The 17021-nt window shown below is 53.2% G+C and overlaps 1 protein-coding gene across 1 annotated transcript in view; it reads left to right on the top strand.

Moving 5' to 3' along the window:
• The window catches only part of JDP2 (Jun dimerization protein 2), a gene marked incomplete at its 3' end in the record, with an annotated part of 28080 nt that overhangs the window by 9433 nt on the left and 1626 nt on the right, over positions 1-17021 (top strand). The window contains exon 2 of the mRNA XM_084241335.1: positions 13109-13213. Within this exon, the coding sequence (XP_084097461.1) occupies positions 13109-13213 (105 nt within the window). The remainder of the gene's footprint in view (positions 1-13108; positions 13214-17021) is intronic.

The following is a 17021-nucleotide window of genomic DNA, read 5'->3' as shown; positions in this document are numbered from 1 at the left end:
CCTGACTACTCATTAGGAGGAGAGCATTTACAAAAAATATAGAGTTGGAGCCCGGAGATTCTGATTCATTTGGTCTGTGTAAGGCCCCAGGTTGTAGCCTGGAGCCATTGTCGAAGTCCCTGGTGCAGTATAAACCGGTTGGGGTCTTTGAAGGTGTGGGGACACCTGGGTCCAGGACAGAGGTCATGTGAGTAGTGCACTTTATGGTTTGCAAACTGCTTTTGTGGACATTCTTTCCCTTTGATCTGCTCAACAACCCTAAGAGCTTGGTGTAATTAGTACCATTAAGTGTTAGTGACAGATTAATTGACCAGGGTCTCACTTTTTATTTTTTATTATTTTTAAAATACTTGTTTATTGTAGAAGAGCTGGAGTGTAGGCCAGAGGTGTGGGGGATGAGAGGACTCACTAGAGACAGAGTGGGGAGCAGAACAGGTGGATTTGCTAAAATACACTGCTGAGGGCAGCAGCAGACAAGACGGGAGAAGTCTGCTGCACCGTATGTGGGTTAGCTCCCTGGCCAGGGATTAAACTCAGGCCATTCCTGTGATAGTGCTAAGACTTAACCCCTAGGCCACCAGGGAGGCTCCAGCATCTCATTTTTTTTTTTTAAGATTTATTTATTTATGCATACAGGAACTGGGGTACAGGCCAGAAGTGTGGGGGGTGAGAGGATTCACCAGAGACAGAGTGGGGAACAGAACAGGCAGACTGACTGAAATACACTGCTGAGGGGAGGAGTGGTCTGCCGTGCCATGTGGGTAGCTCCCTGGCCAAGGATTGAACTCGTGTTGCAGAGGCTGCGGATAGCTTCATAGGTTGCATCTTAACTCCTTGCGCCACCATGGAGGCCCTCCAGCGTCTCATTTTTAAAGCATAATTTAAACACTAACACTAAAAGAGCTCTGCCAAGGTGAAATCTAGTGCCTGGTTAATTTATTTTGCATAGATTTCAGAACAGAGCCCTTCCTGCTTCTTTAACCAATAAACTCTTGAAAGTGCAAGACAAACATAAAACATCTATCTGTGTGTGTCTAATATATATACACTCACCTTTGTAACTACTGATCTGTGTGTGCGAGGAAAACATGAAAGAAATAATTTGGACCCTGATGTAGTCGGAAACTTTCCGTTGTCTCCATAACCTGAGTAAAAGGTTTAGCATCGGGGCCTCCCCGGTGGCGCAGTGGTTGAGCGCTGGATTGCGGGGCTGCCCGCAGCCTCTGCGGCGCCGGTTCGATCCCCGGCTGCTCCCCGGCCACCGGAGGAGGGTCCCACATGGCGCGCAGACCTCTTCTGCTGCCCGCTGCTCCCCTCAGCAGTGTCCTTCGGTCCTTCTGCCTGCTCTGCTCCCTGCTCTGGCTCTGGTGAGTTCTCTCACCCTCCCGCGCTTCTGACTGTACCCAGTGCTTGTATAAATAAATAAATAAATCTTAAAAAAAAAAAAAAAAAAGGTTTAGCATCAACCACAAGACCTCTCATTGTTCTTGCTGAGTGACTATTCTAAGTATATGAAATTGCGAGGCCCTAAGTTCTGCCTTCATCTTTTTAGTATATTACTTACCCCTTGAACAAGAGACTTCTGCTGCCAAAACAAGTCTGAAACCCACTGGTTTATGTGGGTGCTACTCAAAGTGGGGTCTGCAGGCGCACACTCCTGCCCTCCTGTGACTGTGCAGGTGTTTCTCTTCACCAACCTCCTCCCTTAGCAAAGCAGCAGAGGCAGCTCTCCCCGCAAACTGCCTGCCTGTGACGATACAGACTGCCCCTTTGACAAACCTGCCATTTCAGGGGCAGCTCTTTCTGCCTGCTTGTGTCTGTGTAGGCGTCCTATACAACTCTCCTCATTAATATACCTGTTCTTTAAAAAACAAAAAACCACAAAGTGGATTCTGCAGCCTGTGGCACCTCTCCCTGGAGCAGGTTAGAAGTACAGGTTCTTGAGACTGACCCTAAACCTTCTGAAGCCCATTCGGTAGAGGGTGGAGCCCAGCTGTCTCTAGTGGGCCCTTCTGCGGATTCTCTTGCTCTCTGCGTGTTTAGATGACCTGAGGGTCCTTTCCAGTTCCTACTGGCAGTGATTCTCTCTGAGAATGGCTACAAAGGTCTAAAATTTTCCTTCGAATCTATCTCAGGCTTTTGTAGAAGGACCGACATACCATCAAGTATTCATTAGCATGTGTGATATCCGAGTCTGTACAAGCGAGGCAAGGTTGTACTCTGAGTCAGCAAACACCTGAGTCTCTCCAAGCCAGTTATTTCCAGGTCTTGAGATACTCCTGCTGCCAACATTTACACCTTGTGGGACTTCCCAATTAATTAAGCTGCCAAGCTTGTCAATAAGCAGGCTCCTTTATTGTTTTTAAAGGGAGAATCAGATAAACTGTTTTGATGCCAAAAAAACCCACATTTGCTGTTTCTGGTCCTGAGTTCTCTGCCGCTCTGCCTGAAAACTGGGGCAAGGGGGGATGAAGGGAAATGAGTGGGGGTGGGGGAGCTCTTTTCATCCCCTCATCTGCCTGGGTGCCACAAAAACCTTCCCTCCCCTCCCCAGCATTGTTATTACGTCTATTTCAGGGCATATGTCACTCCTGGTCGAATCACCTTTCCACCCTCCACCAGCCATCCCTGGTTGTGAATCTCTCTGACCATGTGACTGGGTGGACTTTTATTAATTGGCATTCGATACGAAAGAAGTAGAGGCGTCTGCTCTGCTGGGAGATTTGTCTGTTATCTGTGCCTTGTGCCTGAAAGAAATTGGCTGAAATCTGTGTTTTAGCGGCACATCCTGCATACAGATTAAACAAAACCGCGTTGGTGGAGAATAATTAAGCCAAGGACCTTGTTTTTCACCTTCATGATGAAAGACAAATGACTTCCAAGGCTTTAATAGGCTGATGCTATTTGAAATGTTCTACTTTGGCCAACTCGGGACTTTCAGAACAGCTCTGGTCATAAATATTCTTTGCAACAACTGCGTTTTCATTTCATTGTAGATAGTGGTTTTTCAGGGTGGGGGGGGGCTTGTCTCTGAATTTTTGTCTCCCCCCAACCCCCCAGGTCATCAAGGCATATTAGCTGCTTCTTGCTGTTAAAGAATCAATTTCGGCTGTGTCCTTAACTCCTTTTAAGAAGAAACCTGATTTTTTTCCTGCCAGATTTGTTCCTTACCATTTTGGGGGAGCGGAGAATGATTTTGTGGAGGCTACTGTTTCTCTACTTTTCTCATCTCTGTGTTGTTTTTTTTTTAAAAGATTTATGTATGCATACAAGAACTGGGGTGTAGGCCAGAGGTGCGGGGGTTGAGAGGATTCACCAAAGACAGAGTGGGGGGCAGAACAGGCAGATTACTGAAATACATTTCTGAGGGGAGCAGCAGGCGAGGCAGGAGAGGTCTGCTGGGCCATGTAGGTTGCTCCCTGGACGGCTGGGACCGTGGCTGGCTATAGCTTGATAGCGCTGTCAGGGAGGCCCTTGGCATCTTTGGAAGTGATTGTCAACTGGGCAAGAAAGTAATTGATAGTCGAATAGGAAAGCAGGCTTCACTAAACCACAAATAAGCAGACCTGAAGTAGTCATTTGTAGGGTAAATGAATAAATCAGGCTTTTTATGCCACGAGCCTCTGGCTATCACCTGTGGCCTGGATGGTGTTAATGCAGTAGTTGCTTGGGCCTGGGTGTGGGGCACGCAAGCCTGATGGACACCTGGAGTCTAGGTGTGGCCATACATAAGTGTGCACACCTGAGCCTACAGGTCAGGTGTATAAGGGCGACGTCACTCAACCAGGTGACAGCTACGAGGAGGACAAGTGGCGTGCCAGAAGGGGTGAGGCCATGCCACAAGAGAACAACAGAGACAGCCCTAACTGGCCTACCTGCTTGCCTCCTGCCCCCCGGCGCCCCTTGTCCTGCGCCTGGTTGCCCCACAGCAGCATATTTCAACAAAAGACCTCTTTTTCCAGTACCTCTTCTAGCAAAGGGATTCCCCAGCAATGATTGTCCCCTGTGCCCTCCCATGTGAGGGTTTCTGCCTGTGCCAAGGTGATTTTTCCTGTCTCCTGAATTCAGTGGCACTTTTGTAGTAATAGTGTTTTCAGGACTGTCCACGAATGGGTGTCACCCCGCCCAGCCAGCCTTTTCAGGCTTTGTTCCAAACACAATGCTGTCTTTTCTTAGCAGTGGAAATGGCTTTTCTCCACTGCCTTCTGAGAGAATGGCTCTTCCCTGTTCTGTTCACATCAACCAGCCCCTTACCACAGCAGCCTATTGTTTCATGGGTTCGCTTAGCACAGGAAAAGGTTTTCACTGAGAACAGGTATGTTGGGAGGGCCAAGGTCAGGGAAATGCTGAGATGTGAGGAGACAGAAGTGGGTTCAGAGGGATCCCCCTGTGGGCGCTGACCCCAGCACGGGGCTCTTAGTTCATCCCGGAAAGCAGCGGTGTCCTGATTAGTCCTGCCCCATCTGACCTCAGCACTCACTGTGCTTCTGTGAACTTGAGCTACCTGGCCTGTGGATGCCTGGCATCCTGGATCTCTAGTTCTGGAAGTTCAGGATGGATCCTAGTTTACAGCCCCGCTGCTCCCCACCATTTCCTGCAGATGTCGTGTGTAGGCAGCAATTGCTTATCTACCTGCACCCCCAGCCAGGAGAACTGAGTGAATATTCTTGGCAGGGGGAGCTGTGGTCTCTGCCAGTTCTTATTCAGAGCTTTCACCTGGTTGTTAACTGGGCTGGTTTGATGCTCTGAGTGAGCACAGTAGCCAGTATGTGGGCTGGTTCATGGGTGAATGTGTGAATGTGTTTGATTGTAACCTGCTGTGGGGTGTGTGTGTATGTGTTTGTGTGTGTGTAAAGGGCACCGAACTGGGAGTCAGGAGTCCTGAGTTCTGTCCAGGTTGCCAGCTCTGTGGTTCAGGTCTTCCTCTAGCAAATGTTTATTGTGTGCTACTAATGGCCATAAACTTCAAGGGGCTGAGTCCACAAAAAATCAACAGCACATGGACTTTGCTCTCATGCAACTCCCAGTTTAGTGGAGGAGATAGAAACTGAGGAGAGAATACAGTACAATGAGGGTCAGGATAAATGCAGGGTTCTGTGGGAGCCCCAAGGGTAACTGGAGGGCATGAGAATCAGGGAGGACTTCCTGTTGGAGGTGATCTCAGTAGAATGTATAGAAGGAGAGTAACCCAAGGGAACAGCAGTGCCAAAAGCATGATGCCAGAAAAGTGGGAGGTATGTGGAATCTCAGTTGTAGGAACAGAGTTCCTGCATGGAGTAGGGATAGATTGGCGGTAAGACCAGAGGGAGGTGGGCCCAAGTCATAAGAACTTTGCTTGACACATTAAAGAACTTAGGCTTTGTTCTGAGTGTAATGAGAAGCTCCTCACAGATCAGCAACTGCTGTTATATATGCATTGTAGAAAGATCCTTCTGATGACTGAGATGGGGGATGTTTGTGTAGGATTAGGAGGCCTCGAAGGAGGTGGTCCGTCCAGGAGAGAGGGAGAGAGAAAGATTGGGAAAGTGCCTGAACCGTGGGAAGGAACCATTTGGGAGGGTGGAGGTAGACAGGAGAGATGAAATAACCTACTGAATGAGGATAAAGACTTCGAAGGTTGAGAGCCATCTGGCTTGTGCATGCGGTGGGCAGTTGGATGTCTGGGCCTGGAAGGCAAGATTTGGTGGCATTTGAGTACAGGTGGCAGTGGAGGCCATGACCACGATGATCCATAGGTGTTTCCTAAATGGAGTGAGGAAAGCTGCAGAGCAAGGACATGACCCTGAAAGACGGCAGCCTGAAAAGGAGGGACAGAGGTCTGGGAGGAGACAGAGAGGTCAGAGAAGCAGGAGGAGAATAAACAAGGTCAGTGCCTGCATCCTGGGTGTAGAACATTGTAGAAAGAGGGAGTGATGTATAGGTGACACCAGGAGGCCCAGGGTTCCGACCAAGTGGTATCCTTTGCATTGTTCACTAGGACTCAATTCTGAGCCTTGGTCAGAGCAATTCACTTCCTTCCTTGGGCCTTGCCTTCCTCCTCTGGAATCTAGTGATCGGCCTAGATGCCTGCCAGGAACCCCTTCTGACTCTTGGAGTCTGTGAATTGACATTTCTGAAACTCTTAAATGGAGGGAGATGTCCTTCCTGCAGCTTTCCCCTCTTCCTGTCATCAAGCCAGCCAGCACTGCCCCTGAAGTTCAGGTAAATAAAAGCCCAGGGAAGTTAGAACAAGATGGGGCTTTGGGGAGACTGTAGTCAGTCCACCCACCCAGTGGCAGGCAGACTGATAGGATGGAGTCAAATCCCCATTTTTTTCCTAGTTTGACAACCTCTGAAAGACACTGTACCTTACTGAACCTCAGTTTCCTCATTGAGACCCCCAATGCCCACCCTGCGGAAGTGTTTGAAGATTAGTGAGAAGCAGGAGCTATTTTGTTTATGGATGATGAGGCACAAATAGATGACCTGATTGCCCCAAGGTCACAGAGTAGGACATGGAGGTCACTATGACCAAGAGTAGTGACCAGCCCTGCCAGGTCTGTCACCTTCCAGGGGTCATCACTTAGCAGCCCACGGGCCCCTACAGCCCATAGTTGTGTTTTGTTTGGCTCACACAAGTTTTCTTTCCAAAATAGGATTTGTGGCCGGCATTAAAAATTAGGATATTTTACTTAAAAATTCATATTTTCAGTTAACTCTTGAAAACTTGGAAAATTTGGCAACGCTGTGCCTGCCCTGTGGCTGCCTGGGCCAATTGGGGTGTCCCCTGTGGGAGCCACAGCCCCATCCCTCCCTCCCTCCTGATTCATTGCTGGGTGCCCGTAGGTGACCTGTGTTTGCAAGTCCAGCCTTAGACTGACCATTTGTCTTGAATTTTCTTTTACAGCCCTGCCGACTATTCCCCCCAGATAGTCCAGTGTTTCACAGCTGAGGTCCAGACCTTGGCTTTCTGGAGTGCGAGGGCCTGGCTCGGAGAAGCTGGGGGAGAGAGGAGGGCACACCATTTCCATCAGCTCAGCCCCTGGGGGAGATGCTGGTGGGAAGGGCCTGGCCCAGAGGGCTGCAGGGGGCAGCAGGCTCTAGGACCAGGGCCCCTGGGATTTCCTCATTCCTCCTTGTGTGGGTGGGAGGAGGCAGCAGGCAGCGGGGAGGGATTGTGTGCCCCGCTCCCCAGCTCAGCTCCCCAGCTCGACTGGCCATGGTGGTCTTGCCCCTGGACTACTTTGTTGCTGGGGGAGGGGGAGGGTGAGCAGGCGGGACAGCAGCCCCTGGCTCAGTGCTGCCGTGTTTATGTGGGGGAATGTCTGGTATGTTTGGTATTTGGGTGTTTACTTCCCAGGGTGCTCATGGGTCCCTGGTGTTGAAATGTGGCTCCTCCGTGTGGCGCTGGGGTGGGGATGGAGGGGTGGGGAGGCACCCCAGGGGGCTGGGCTTGCTGCTCTCAACCCCTGGGTGAATGATACTCTGCTCATGAGGGCCCTCGTGGCCCGAGGCACCCCACCCTGCTTCCTCCTCTCCCTTTCTAGGGCAGGTTCTGCCTCACAGGAGGCTGGGTGGGCCCTGGGCAGCACCCCCCCACCCCCACCCCGCGGCTTCCCTGCCTCACCTGGGAAGGCAGGTGGGATGCTGGTGCTTGGGGAGCCCTCCCTGTGTTCCAGGCTCCGTGCTGTGACCCAGCCCTCATCACCCCCTGCAAGGCAAGGACCAGGGCCTTCCTCATGCAAGTAAGGGGCAGAGGTTGAGGGACTTGTCTGAGAACTCACAGCTAATTTGGAGCTGAGCTGCTGGGGCCCCGGGGCCTTCAGACCCAAGCCCACGCGCACAGCCCTGCCCCAGCAGAGCCGGCGGCTCCCTGCCCACACGCCAGCTCGCAGAAGCCATGACGCTTCTCAGTTCTTTGCCTTGCGTTTGTGCCTGGCATTGGTTTTGTGTCTCCCCCCCCCCCCCCCCCCGGTCTACTTCTCGTCTCCCTTACTGCTCTCTTCTGTATTACTTCACCCATGGGAGAGTGTCTGTATTTCCACCGCCCTGGGTTAAAAAGTGTCATTGCTCTTCCTCTTCTTGCTCCTCGTGGGTCCTGCAAGATGGAGTTTTGAAAATGCTTGTGAAAAGTCAGAATTCAAAATCACACCCGGGCTTCCCTCGCCGCACGCAGCCACGCTCGGCCTGCAGACGGGGGGGCGCCGTGCTGGGGGGCGAGGCCACAAAGCAGCTGCCTGGGCCCCAGCTCTACCCGTAGCTTTGCCGCCGCACATTGTCTATTGTGCTAGAAATCGTTTTTTAGAAATCAGAAAGCACAGAACGGTCATTGACCTCAGTGTCGGAAATTTCTGCTGCTGCTTTACAGACTGGTCACTAGGAAGTAGCTGAGAAGGGGGTCTGTTACCATGTGGGGGGGTACACAGAGCACCCCACTTCCGACAGCAGGAAGTGCTTGGCCGTGGGCCTGAGAGGCCTGGGTTGGAAGCTGTCACTGAGCTTCCAGGCAGCCTTGATATTTTCAGTTTCCTCATCTGGAAAGTGGGGGTAGCAGGACTGTCCTGGGAGGTCTACTGACACCGCTCAGCCTGGGGGGCTCCTAAGCCAGAGCATTTGGTGCCACCGAGGCGGTCCACCTCCCGAGTCCGGGCTCTGCCACGTGCCCAGTTGTTCTGGATGTGTCGCCCCTGGATAGCGTTTCTCTGCTGGGTCACTGGGGGGCCATTCTCTGCTCCTCCATTATCGCCTGGCATCAGTCAAAAAGGCCAGCACCCAGGGGTCCTGGGCATCTCTCACTGAAGGGAGCAAAAACCTCTCGGACTCCCTCCAGGGTGTTCAGGTCAGACTCAGGGTCTCCACCACGGCCCCAAGGACAGGGCGCACAGGCCTCTCCAAGGGCGAATCAGGAGGACCAAGGCTGTTTCTGTCTCGGTGCATCCACTGTCCGCCCCGTCAGCCTCTGTCCCTTTGTGCCGCTGTCCCTTTCTCTGCCTCTTTCTCCTTGTCTCTCCCCACCCGCCTTTGTCTCTCTGTGTTTCTGTCTCCATCTGTGTTTGCTTCTCTCAGTCTCAAGTCCTCTCTCTAACTCTCTTCCTCCCCCTCCCTCCCTCCCTCCCTCCCGCCCCCATCTCTGGACCAAGGTGCGGCAAGCATGATGCAGGATTCACGGGGTGCCAGCCCTGCCTTTGCATGAGCTGAGAGAGTGAATGTTTCCTCAGGTGTCTGCCCTGGACCACTGGCTTCAGTCACCCTGGTCCGGGCCCTGATTTTTGCTCTATTACCTTTTCCTCTGCTCTGTCTCTCTGACTCCCTCTTGGAGCTGAGGGCCTGTTTCTCTCTTGCTGCCTCGTCTCTGATGTCTGTTCAGCTTCACGCTGATCCTTCTTCTCTGGGCGCATGGCTGCCAGGTCCTGCCTGCACCTCTCCCTCCACTCCACTCCCCCCTCCACATCCCCTCCACCCCCCCACCCCCCTTCAGCAGTACAATTTCAGATTTCCAGGAGGTCACTACAGCCCGGCGCAGGTCAGCCATTCACACCTTGTGCAGTCAGTGCTGGCCCAGGGCAGGGGTTCCCCAGATGCACGCAGGGGCTTGAGAACAGGCTTTCTGAGGAGGGACCTCTCAACATGAGGTCCGTTTGGTGGTGGGTCCCCAGGGCTGTTCCTCTGATGGGAAGGATGGCACAGGGCAGACTCAACTGCCAGAACACAGCCAGCATTGCCCTCGGCCTTCCTGGGGGACTGGGGAAAACAGAGCCAGAACTAAGTTTGAGAACAGGAGAAGGCTGGCTTCCTGGCAGCCCCAGCCCGCCTCTCTGAGTCTTTAGATGTATTGAGTGTCAAGCTGCTGCCTCCTCCAATATGTGATTCTTCCAGCTAAATCTGCAGAAAAAATGATCAGCTCCCATTTTGGGGTTCCGGTTTTCGCTCTCTGAGGCGTGTGTGGTGAAAACCCGCTTTGCTGCCTCTTACCCACTGTGGTCAGAGGCTTTAAAGAGTCTGGGAGCACGGGGTGGGGGGCAGCAGCCTTGACTAGGGAGATAAAAGCAAGCCTCTGGGAGACATGGGAGGAGTCTCCCGTCCATCCTGGAGTCGGGGGAGGAGCAGAGTGTAGACCACACAGGCCTTGGCCGAAGGAGTCACAGCTGGCCTGTGAGATCACGTGAAGAAGGCTGAGGGATACTGCTCAGCTCCTGTCTTCTTACTTTTCTTTTCTTTTTTTAAGATTTACTTATGTAATCATACAAGAACTGGGGCACAGGCCAGAGGTGTGGGGGGGTGAGAGGATCCACCAGAGACAGAGTGAGGAACAGAACAGGCAGAATGACGAAATACAGTGATGAGGGGAGCAGCAGGCAAGACAGGAGAGGTCTGCTGCTCCATGTGAGTAGCTCCCTGGCCGGGGATCGAACTCGTGCTGCAGAGGCTGACAGCTTCATAGATTAACCCCTTGCGCCACCAGGGAGGCCCCTCCTGTCTTTCCAACAAAACCTCAGCAGCTGTTTTCTGCATCTCCTCCAGGAGGCTCTTAAAAGCAGGAAGATTTGGGGGTGATGTGGCAGTTGCAGTGGGGAAGGTGTGGTGATGGGATGGTGGGGTCATTTCTTGCTTACTGGGAGATGGGAGCTGAGGCGGGCACCTGTGCAGGAAAGGGCTGGGGTGGACTGGAAATTGGTGGGGGCTAGGGTGCAGGGCTTTAAGTTTAAGTGCCCACAGCTGGATTCTTTCAGGGCCTGCTTAGAATTCATGTGGCCCTGCCATAGCCACCGGGGGCCTGTGCCCCAAATCCAAACTGTGCCTTAAGCTTGTGCACTTCTGGGGAAGGCAGGACCCCGTTCCCAAGCTTTGCTGACTTTCTGCAGACAGACAGGAGGCCGTTCTTGGCAGAAAAGACTCCCGATGCAGGCTGGGGGAAAGGCTATGCAGGTGGAAATAGAGGCAGGACTTGACTTTTAGAATTATAGAGTCCAAGTCTGTGGCATCTTTTTCCAGAATCCTTTGTTCTGTTCATTCTTTTGACTAACATTTGCTGAGCCTCTACAAAGTGCCATGCTCTATGCCCTACAGCCTAAGAGGCACTTACATAAACACAATTGCAGTGGGAATTGATAGTTCGCACTGTGCTGTAGTAGCACAGAAAAAAACCAGTTAATTTTAGCTGAGACATTAAAGGAGCCTTCCTGGAGGAGGTGACTTTTTACACTTGAAGGTTGAATAAGAATTTAGCAGGTGGTACAGGAAGTCATCTCAGGAGGGCCTGACTGGAAGACAGGTGAGATGCTGAATTTGAAGAGGGGACTGATGTAGCTGGCAAGGGTGGGTAGAGCAGCTGCTGTCCAGTTCAGCCTGGCTCAGTTGTTATTGGGTCTCTGTGCATCTGCAGCTACAGCAGCTCCCATGTGCTTCCCACTCCCCCTTTGTGTTGGATGAGGCCCTGTGCAGAGGTGGAGGTCAGGAGCTGGGTCTTGGAGGACAGAGGTTTGTCTCCTGGGAAACAGCAGTTCTGCAGAGCCCCAGAGTTGCTCTGGGGGAGGCGCCAGAGGCCCTGTGAGCTGGCAGTGCCCAGGTTGCACACATCACCTTGGCAGTTTGTGGGCAAACCCTCTTGGCTGAGGGGAGATTGCACTGCCAGCCACTTCCTCCAGTTCCTTCCCTCTGCCTGTCATCACAGATACTTCGTCCTTGTTGGGGGTGAAGTTGAGGTTGGGCGGAATCAATTTTGTCCAGGTTTCTATTTTCCCAGATGCAGGTCAGCCAGAGGAGCTGTCACTTCTGGTTCTGTTTCAAAGGAGGCCAACGGGCTGGGAGGTGCTTGGGTGCGGCAGTGTTGACAAGGCACCTCTCCAACCAGTCAGCCAGCCTCCCAGACGGGGTGGGAGTGGGTCAGGGAGAAGCTCAGAGCAGACCTACAGGGCCTGTGCTGGTGGCCATGGCTGCAGGTCTGTGGCCCAGGCCCTCCACCCTCGGCCCCTAGAGCATGCTGGGAGTGCATGGAGAAAGGCTGTTTATTTTCCTGGCCCGAAGCCTTTGAGCTGAGACCTTGTTCCAGGTCTCGGGCAGCCAGAATCACCCTTATTGGCTCGAGAAGTGAGAGAGTTGGCAAGTCCAGGGCAATCCAACAACTTTTCTAGTGGCCTCTGACTCTAGGCTGTCCCCAGCCCAGCTGGTCCTGTGTGTCCTTCTGATTCTCCTGGCAGGTAATGGGCAGCAGGAGGCAGCAGATCAAAGTGATCCCAGTGGACTGGGGCTGTGTGGGCCAGAGGTCAAGAGCAGGAAGTTTGAAGCAGAGAAATCTGAGTTGGAATCCTGGCTGGGTCATTTCCTAATAGTGTGGCCTTGGGCAGGTTGACTGATGAGCCTCAGTCTCACCATCTGGAACATGGGACAGTGTTGGCGCAATAACTGCAATTTTGATCAATCGTCAGTGTCAGGGTGCAGCGAGTTTCTGCCTTTCCATTTCATGGGCCCTATTTATGTGTGGTAAATTTACTAATGTGTCCTAGGGGAGAAGCCTGGATACTCAGGAGGCTCCTCTGCTTGTGTCCCAGGCAGAGCACTTGAGGGGGCCCCTGGGATCCTGAGCTACAGGTGGGTCTCTTGAGGGCAAAACACATAGAGGCAGGGAAAGGACTAAAGGCAGGTCAGGAGGCTGGGGAGTCAGGTTAGTAGCCCCGGGAGATGGAGCCTGGGAAGGAGCCAGAGGGAGGGTGTGGGCACCTCAGGGAGGTGAAAGTGGGTGGGGGCAGAATGTGAACTCTGTGTCTGTGCCCAAGGCACTTTTAAAGGAAGTGCCTGGGATCTGCTGGCCTGGAAAATACTGGTCAGAGGGCTTGGGCTGGGCAGGAGAACAGAACGTCATCACTCCTGGAGCGTGCCACCTCCGTGTCAATAGACACTCCAGGCTCCTGCCTCCCGGGACACTCTCTCCACCCAGGGATGCCCAGCTGCTAGGGAGGGCCCCAGGGCTGGCTGGGGATGTGCCATCACCAAGCCCGGAGGCTGGCGGACGTGGACAGGGAAGGGACCAGCTGGTTCCCTGCTGAGAGGAGGGCCCGAAGGGGTGTGTCAGGAGGGAAGCTGTGCCCCAAGCCTGCCTCAGTGTCTAATCAGCGGCTCTTTGCTCTCGCAGCTAGACGAGGAAGAAGAGCGAAGGAAAAGACGCCGGGAGAAGAACAAAGTGGCGGCGGCCCGATGTCGGAACAAGAAGAAAGAGCGGACGGAGTTTCTGCAGCGGGTGAGCGGTCGGGGCCGCTGGCCAGGGCAGAGCCTGCTTTGGTCTCCGGGGTGGGCTCTGGCTCTTGTGGAGCAGATGTCACCAAAGGGCCACAGAGTTGATGCCCCCGCCGCCCAAGCGGCCCAGACCCCTCTGCTCTTCCCTGCCTCCATAATGCCCCCTCCTGAAGCAAGACAGCCCAGGGCAGCCTGCAGCCAGTGCTGCTCGCCCGGATCAGAGAAGGTACAGCCAAATTCCCTTGAGGGTTAGACCCTTGGTGCTGATTGTCCCAGATGACCCAGGACTGGGGCTACCTATTTGGTACCAAAGCTGTCCAAGGTGGGTACTAATGAAGCTGATGGTGACGCCAAGCACGTGGGGAGTGGACGCAGCACACCTGGACAGAGAAAAGCTCCCTCTTAGCTGCAGCAGGCTCTGCCAGGCCTGCATCCCAGCCAGCCAGCCCCTCAGCCCCTTGCTGATGACCCCAGGGCTCTGGTGCTGCCGCTGGAAACAGAGATTAGTTCTGCGTGCAAAAGCCAGCAGAAGGTGCCTTTTCTCCTGGCCTTCAGAACAGGTCCCTGCCTTTTCACAGGGGGATGTACCAGGCAGGCCCGAGTCCAGTCTCGTAGGCCTTCCCTGCTTCTCGAAAAATAATAGATGGCAGTGAAGGAACATGAGCACAAAGCCAATTAGTCATGTCAGAAAGCTCCTTCCTACCCGCCCCCAATCTTGTTCATTACTAAATAATAACAGTAACCATACATAATAATACATAATAATAATAATGTAACAGGTCAGGCCCTGTTCTAGCAGGTGGTAACCAATAGTTGCTAACATTTGTAAAGTTGGGCACTGTGCTAAGGGTTGTGTGTATTGCGCATTATCTCATTTTATTGGCATAGTAACTGAAGCGGGGAGATGCCTTTCATTATTCTTTCTGCAGATAGGGGGACACTAGGCATATTGAGGTTAAGTAATTTGCCCAGCTCCCTCAGCAACTAAGTGGTAAAACTGAGATGTGAGCCTGAGGTTAACTTCAAAGTGCTTGTTCTCAATACTCTGCTATACTAGTTCTCATTCATTTACTCCTTCTTCCTTTGTTTGTTCATTCATTCTCTTGCTCATCTGTTGAATTGTTGACAAGTATCTTTAAGCCTGTACTGAACACCCAGATCTGAGCTAGGTAGATGGAGGGACGCACAGGAAGGAGGGCCGTGGTGCCTCCCATGGGAGCTGCAGCGATGAGGCTGGGATGGGTTGAATGTCTCTGACACTGGGGGGTCTGGGGGCCTCTCCTCATGCTTGGAACAAGCCGAATGCCACCGTGAGGTCACAGTGGGGGCAGCCTGGGGCTTTGAGTACACCCCCCGACTATGAACCTCAAGGGCAAGGGAATGGCCGCTATAGGGGTAGCTAGACTTCTAAAGCTGGGGGCCTCCTAGAAGAAATGGTGGCCCAACATCGGGCTGGAAGTTTTCAAGAAGTTTCTAAGACACAGGTGTCACGTAGGCCTTTCAGATGGATGGAGTGTCACATACCTCATTTCCAGCCTGAATGCCTGTCGTGGGCAGAGCTGGGCGAGGCATAGCCAGGAACAGAGAAGTCTCACATCAGATCCCTGCCGTCCAGTTAGCAGGCAGGAGGTGCCAGTGCCGCATGAGCACAGGAAAGGCTAGAGCCAGATGAATGAATGGCGCTAGCTGCTCCTCGCGGTCCAGTAATACCTACTGAGTGCCGCACCTGTCAGTGTCTCCTTTGATCTTACAATGTTCCTGTGAGATCAACATGGGTTATCCCCATTTTGGACATTGACCTGGAGCTGGGGGAGGTGGAGCAGATGCATTCATCCCTTTGCTGGTCCCTCTGTCCTCCAGCAGGTGCTCAGGGAGTGCCAGCGGGATGGGCCAGCGCGGAAGGCGGGAAGCGAGGAGTGGTAACGTGTGCCCGGTGCTCTGTTGGGCAAGCCCTGCGAGCTGTGAGAACATACAGAGGGGCCCCGTCCTGGGCTGCGCTGAGGCAACACTGCCTGTTGAGACATCACAGAGGAGTGGGAGCCAAGAAGATGAAGGCCCGGGGTGGAGGGGCTTACCAGGAACAAGCGAACAGAGGCCAGAGCAGTTTAAGGATGGGATTAATGTGGACGTGAATGCGTTAGTGACCCTCCGTGCTGGGTTGTCTGGGCGAGCCCAGTCGGTGCCTGGCATCCTGGCCTAGCACCTTCCTTTACTCTCACAAGAGTCCTGTTACAGTGACGTGGTCCTGGAGCGCCATGAAGGGTTTCAGGAGGAGAGAAGCACAGCTTTAAAAGATGCCTCAGACGCCAGGCTGGGGCATGGATTGGGGTAGGGGACATGAATCGGGGGGCCCAGAACAGAGCAGGATGAGTGGTTGTATGGCTGTTATGTGTCCTGGTGGGAGAAGAAGGCATCTGTGAGGACGAGGAGGCGTGGGTGGCCTTTGGCCTAGAGGGAGGTGTGGGCAGGTCTGTCCAGGCCCAGCCGGGTCCCTCATGCTCTTCCTCCCCTCTGGCCTTGGAGGCAGAAGTCAGTGTGAGTTTTCTGGCACAAGTGCAGGTGGTTGTGTTGTCTGCAGACCTGGAGGATTCTTTCATAATTTAGGTTTTTTTTTTTTTTTTTTTTTTTTTTAATGAAGTCATTCTGAGTAGTGTTGAGGCTTTAAAAAAAAAATGTTTATTTTTTATTTGTGCAATAGCTGGGGTACAGGCCAGAGGCACGGGAGGGTAAGAGGACTCACCAGAGACAGAGCAGGGAGCAGAACAGACAGACCAAAAGCACTGCTGAGGGGAGCAGCGGGCGCAACAGGAGAGGTCTGCCGTGCCATGTGGGATTCTTGCTGGCGGGCCGGAATCAAACCTGCGCTGCAGAGGCTGCGGACAGCTTCCCAGTGCGGCGCTCAACTTGCTGCACCACTGGGGAGGCCCCCATAATTCAGTTTTTAATAAGTAAACTATTTACAAGGCTCAGCGGTGGAAAGGCACAAGGGTGGGGGCACTCAACATGAATTTGTTTCAAGGTCCAGTGCTGCCTGTCCTGCCCCCAATGTCCGGTTTTGACTTCCACGCACTGTGTCTGCACCCCACCTCCTTCCTTCCCCTCCCTCCCTCTTCCCAGCCTTCAGCTGCTCCCTCAAGCATGGGGCAGCGCCTCCCTCTCTCCATTCTCCAGATCCAGGCAGCCACCACGTCCTCTCTAGAAAGGCCACGTCCCCTTCTCCTTACTCTCTTGCTCGGAGATTAAAGTAAGGAGTCTTTAAGCCTCCCTAATGCTTCGGTTTACAAAATGCTTTTCCCACAGGAGTTCACTTAACCCCACAATCATCATCTTTCTGCAGATGAGATAAGTGAGCGGGAGAAGTTAAACTTGCTCTGGCCTCCAGTTGTAAGCCCTAGAGCACTTCCCAGTCTGGCTCTAAACGCTCCTTCCCAGCTTCGGACCTGAGACATCCGGAATGGAGGTTTTTCACCTCCTGGGCACGTCCCCCGCTTTCCTGCCTCTGTGTCCTTACTCACGCGGGCTCCCTGCTTTGACATCGCCCCCACTCCACCCCTGACCTCCTTTACCTGGCCAGGATCAACCCATCTTTCAAATCCAAGGTCAAGCCTGGCCTTCTGGTTTCTTGGAGGCCTTTAAGACCGTGGGTGACTGCGGGCACAGAGCAAACATGCCCTGCTGTGCAGGTCCCTCTTCCTGTCCTCCCCTCATCGTGCTGGCTGCCCGGAGCTGAGTGGGGAACTTGTGGGGCTCAGTCTCCTGAGCAGCCATTGTCCATGGCAGGCCCACAGCAAATATTCACAGATGTGCGGATT

Source organism: Talpa europaea (assembly GCF_964194135.1).
Source record: "Talpa europaea genome assembly, chromosome: 8".
Classification (NCBI taxonomy): domain Eukaryota; kingdom Metazoa; phylum Chordata; class Mammalia; order Eulipotyphla; family Talpidae; genus Talpa; species Talpa europaea.
This window is presented reverse-complemented; position numbering and strand designations above follow the sequence as displayed.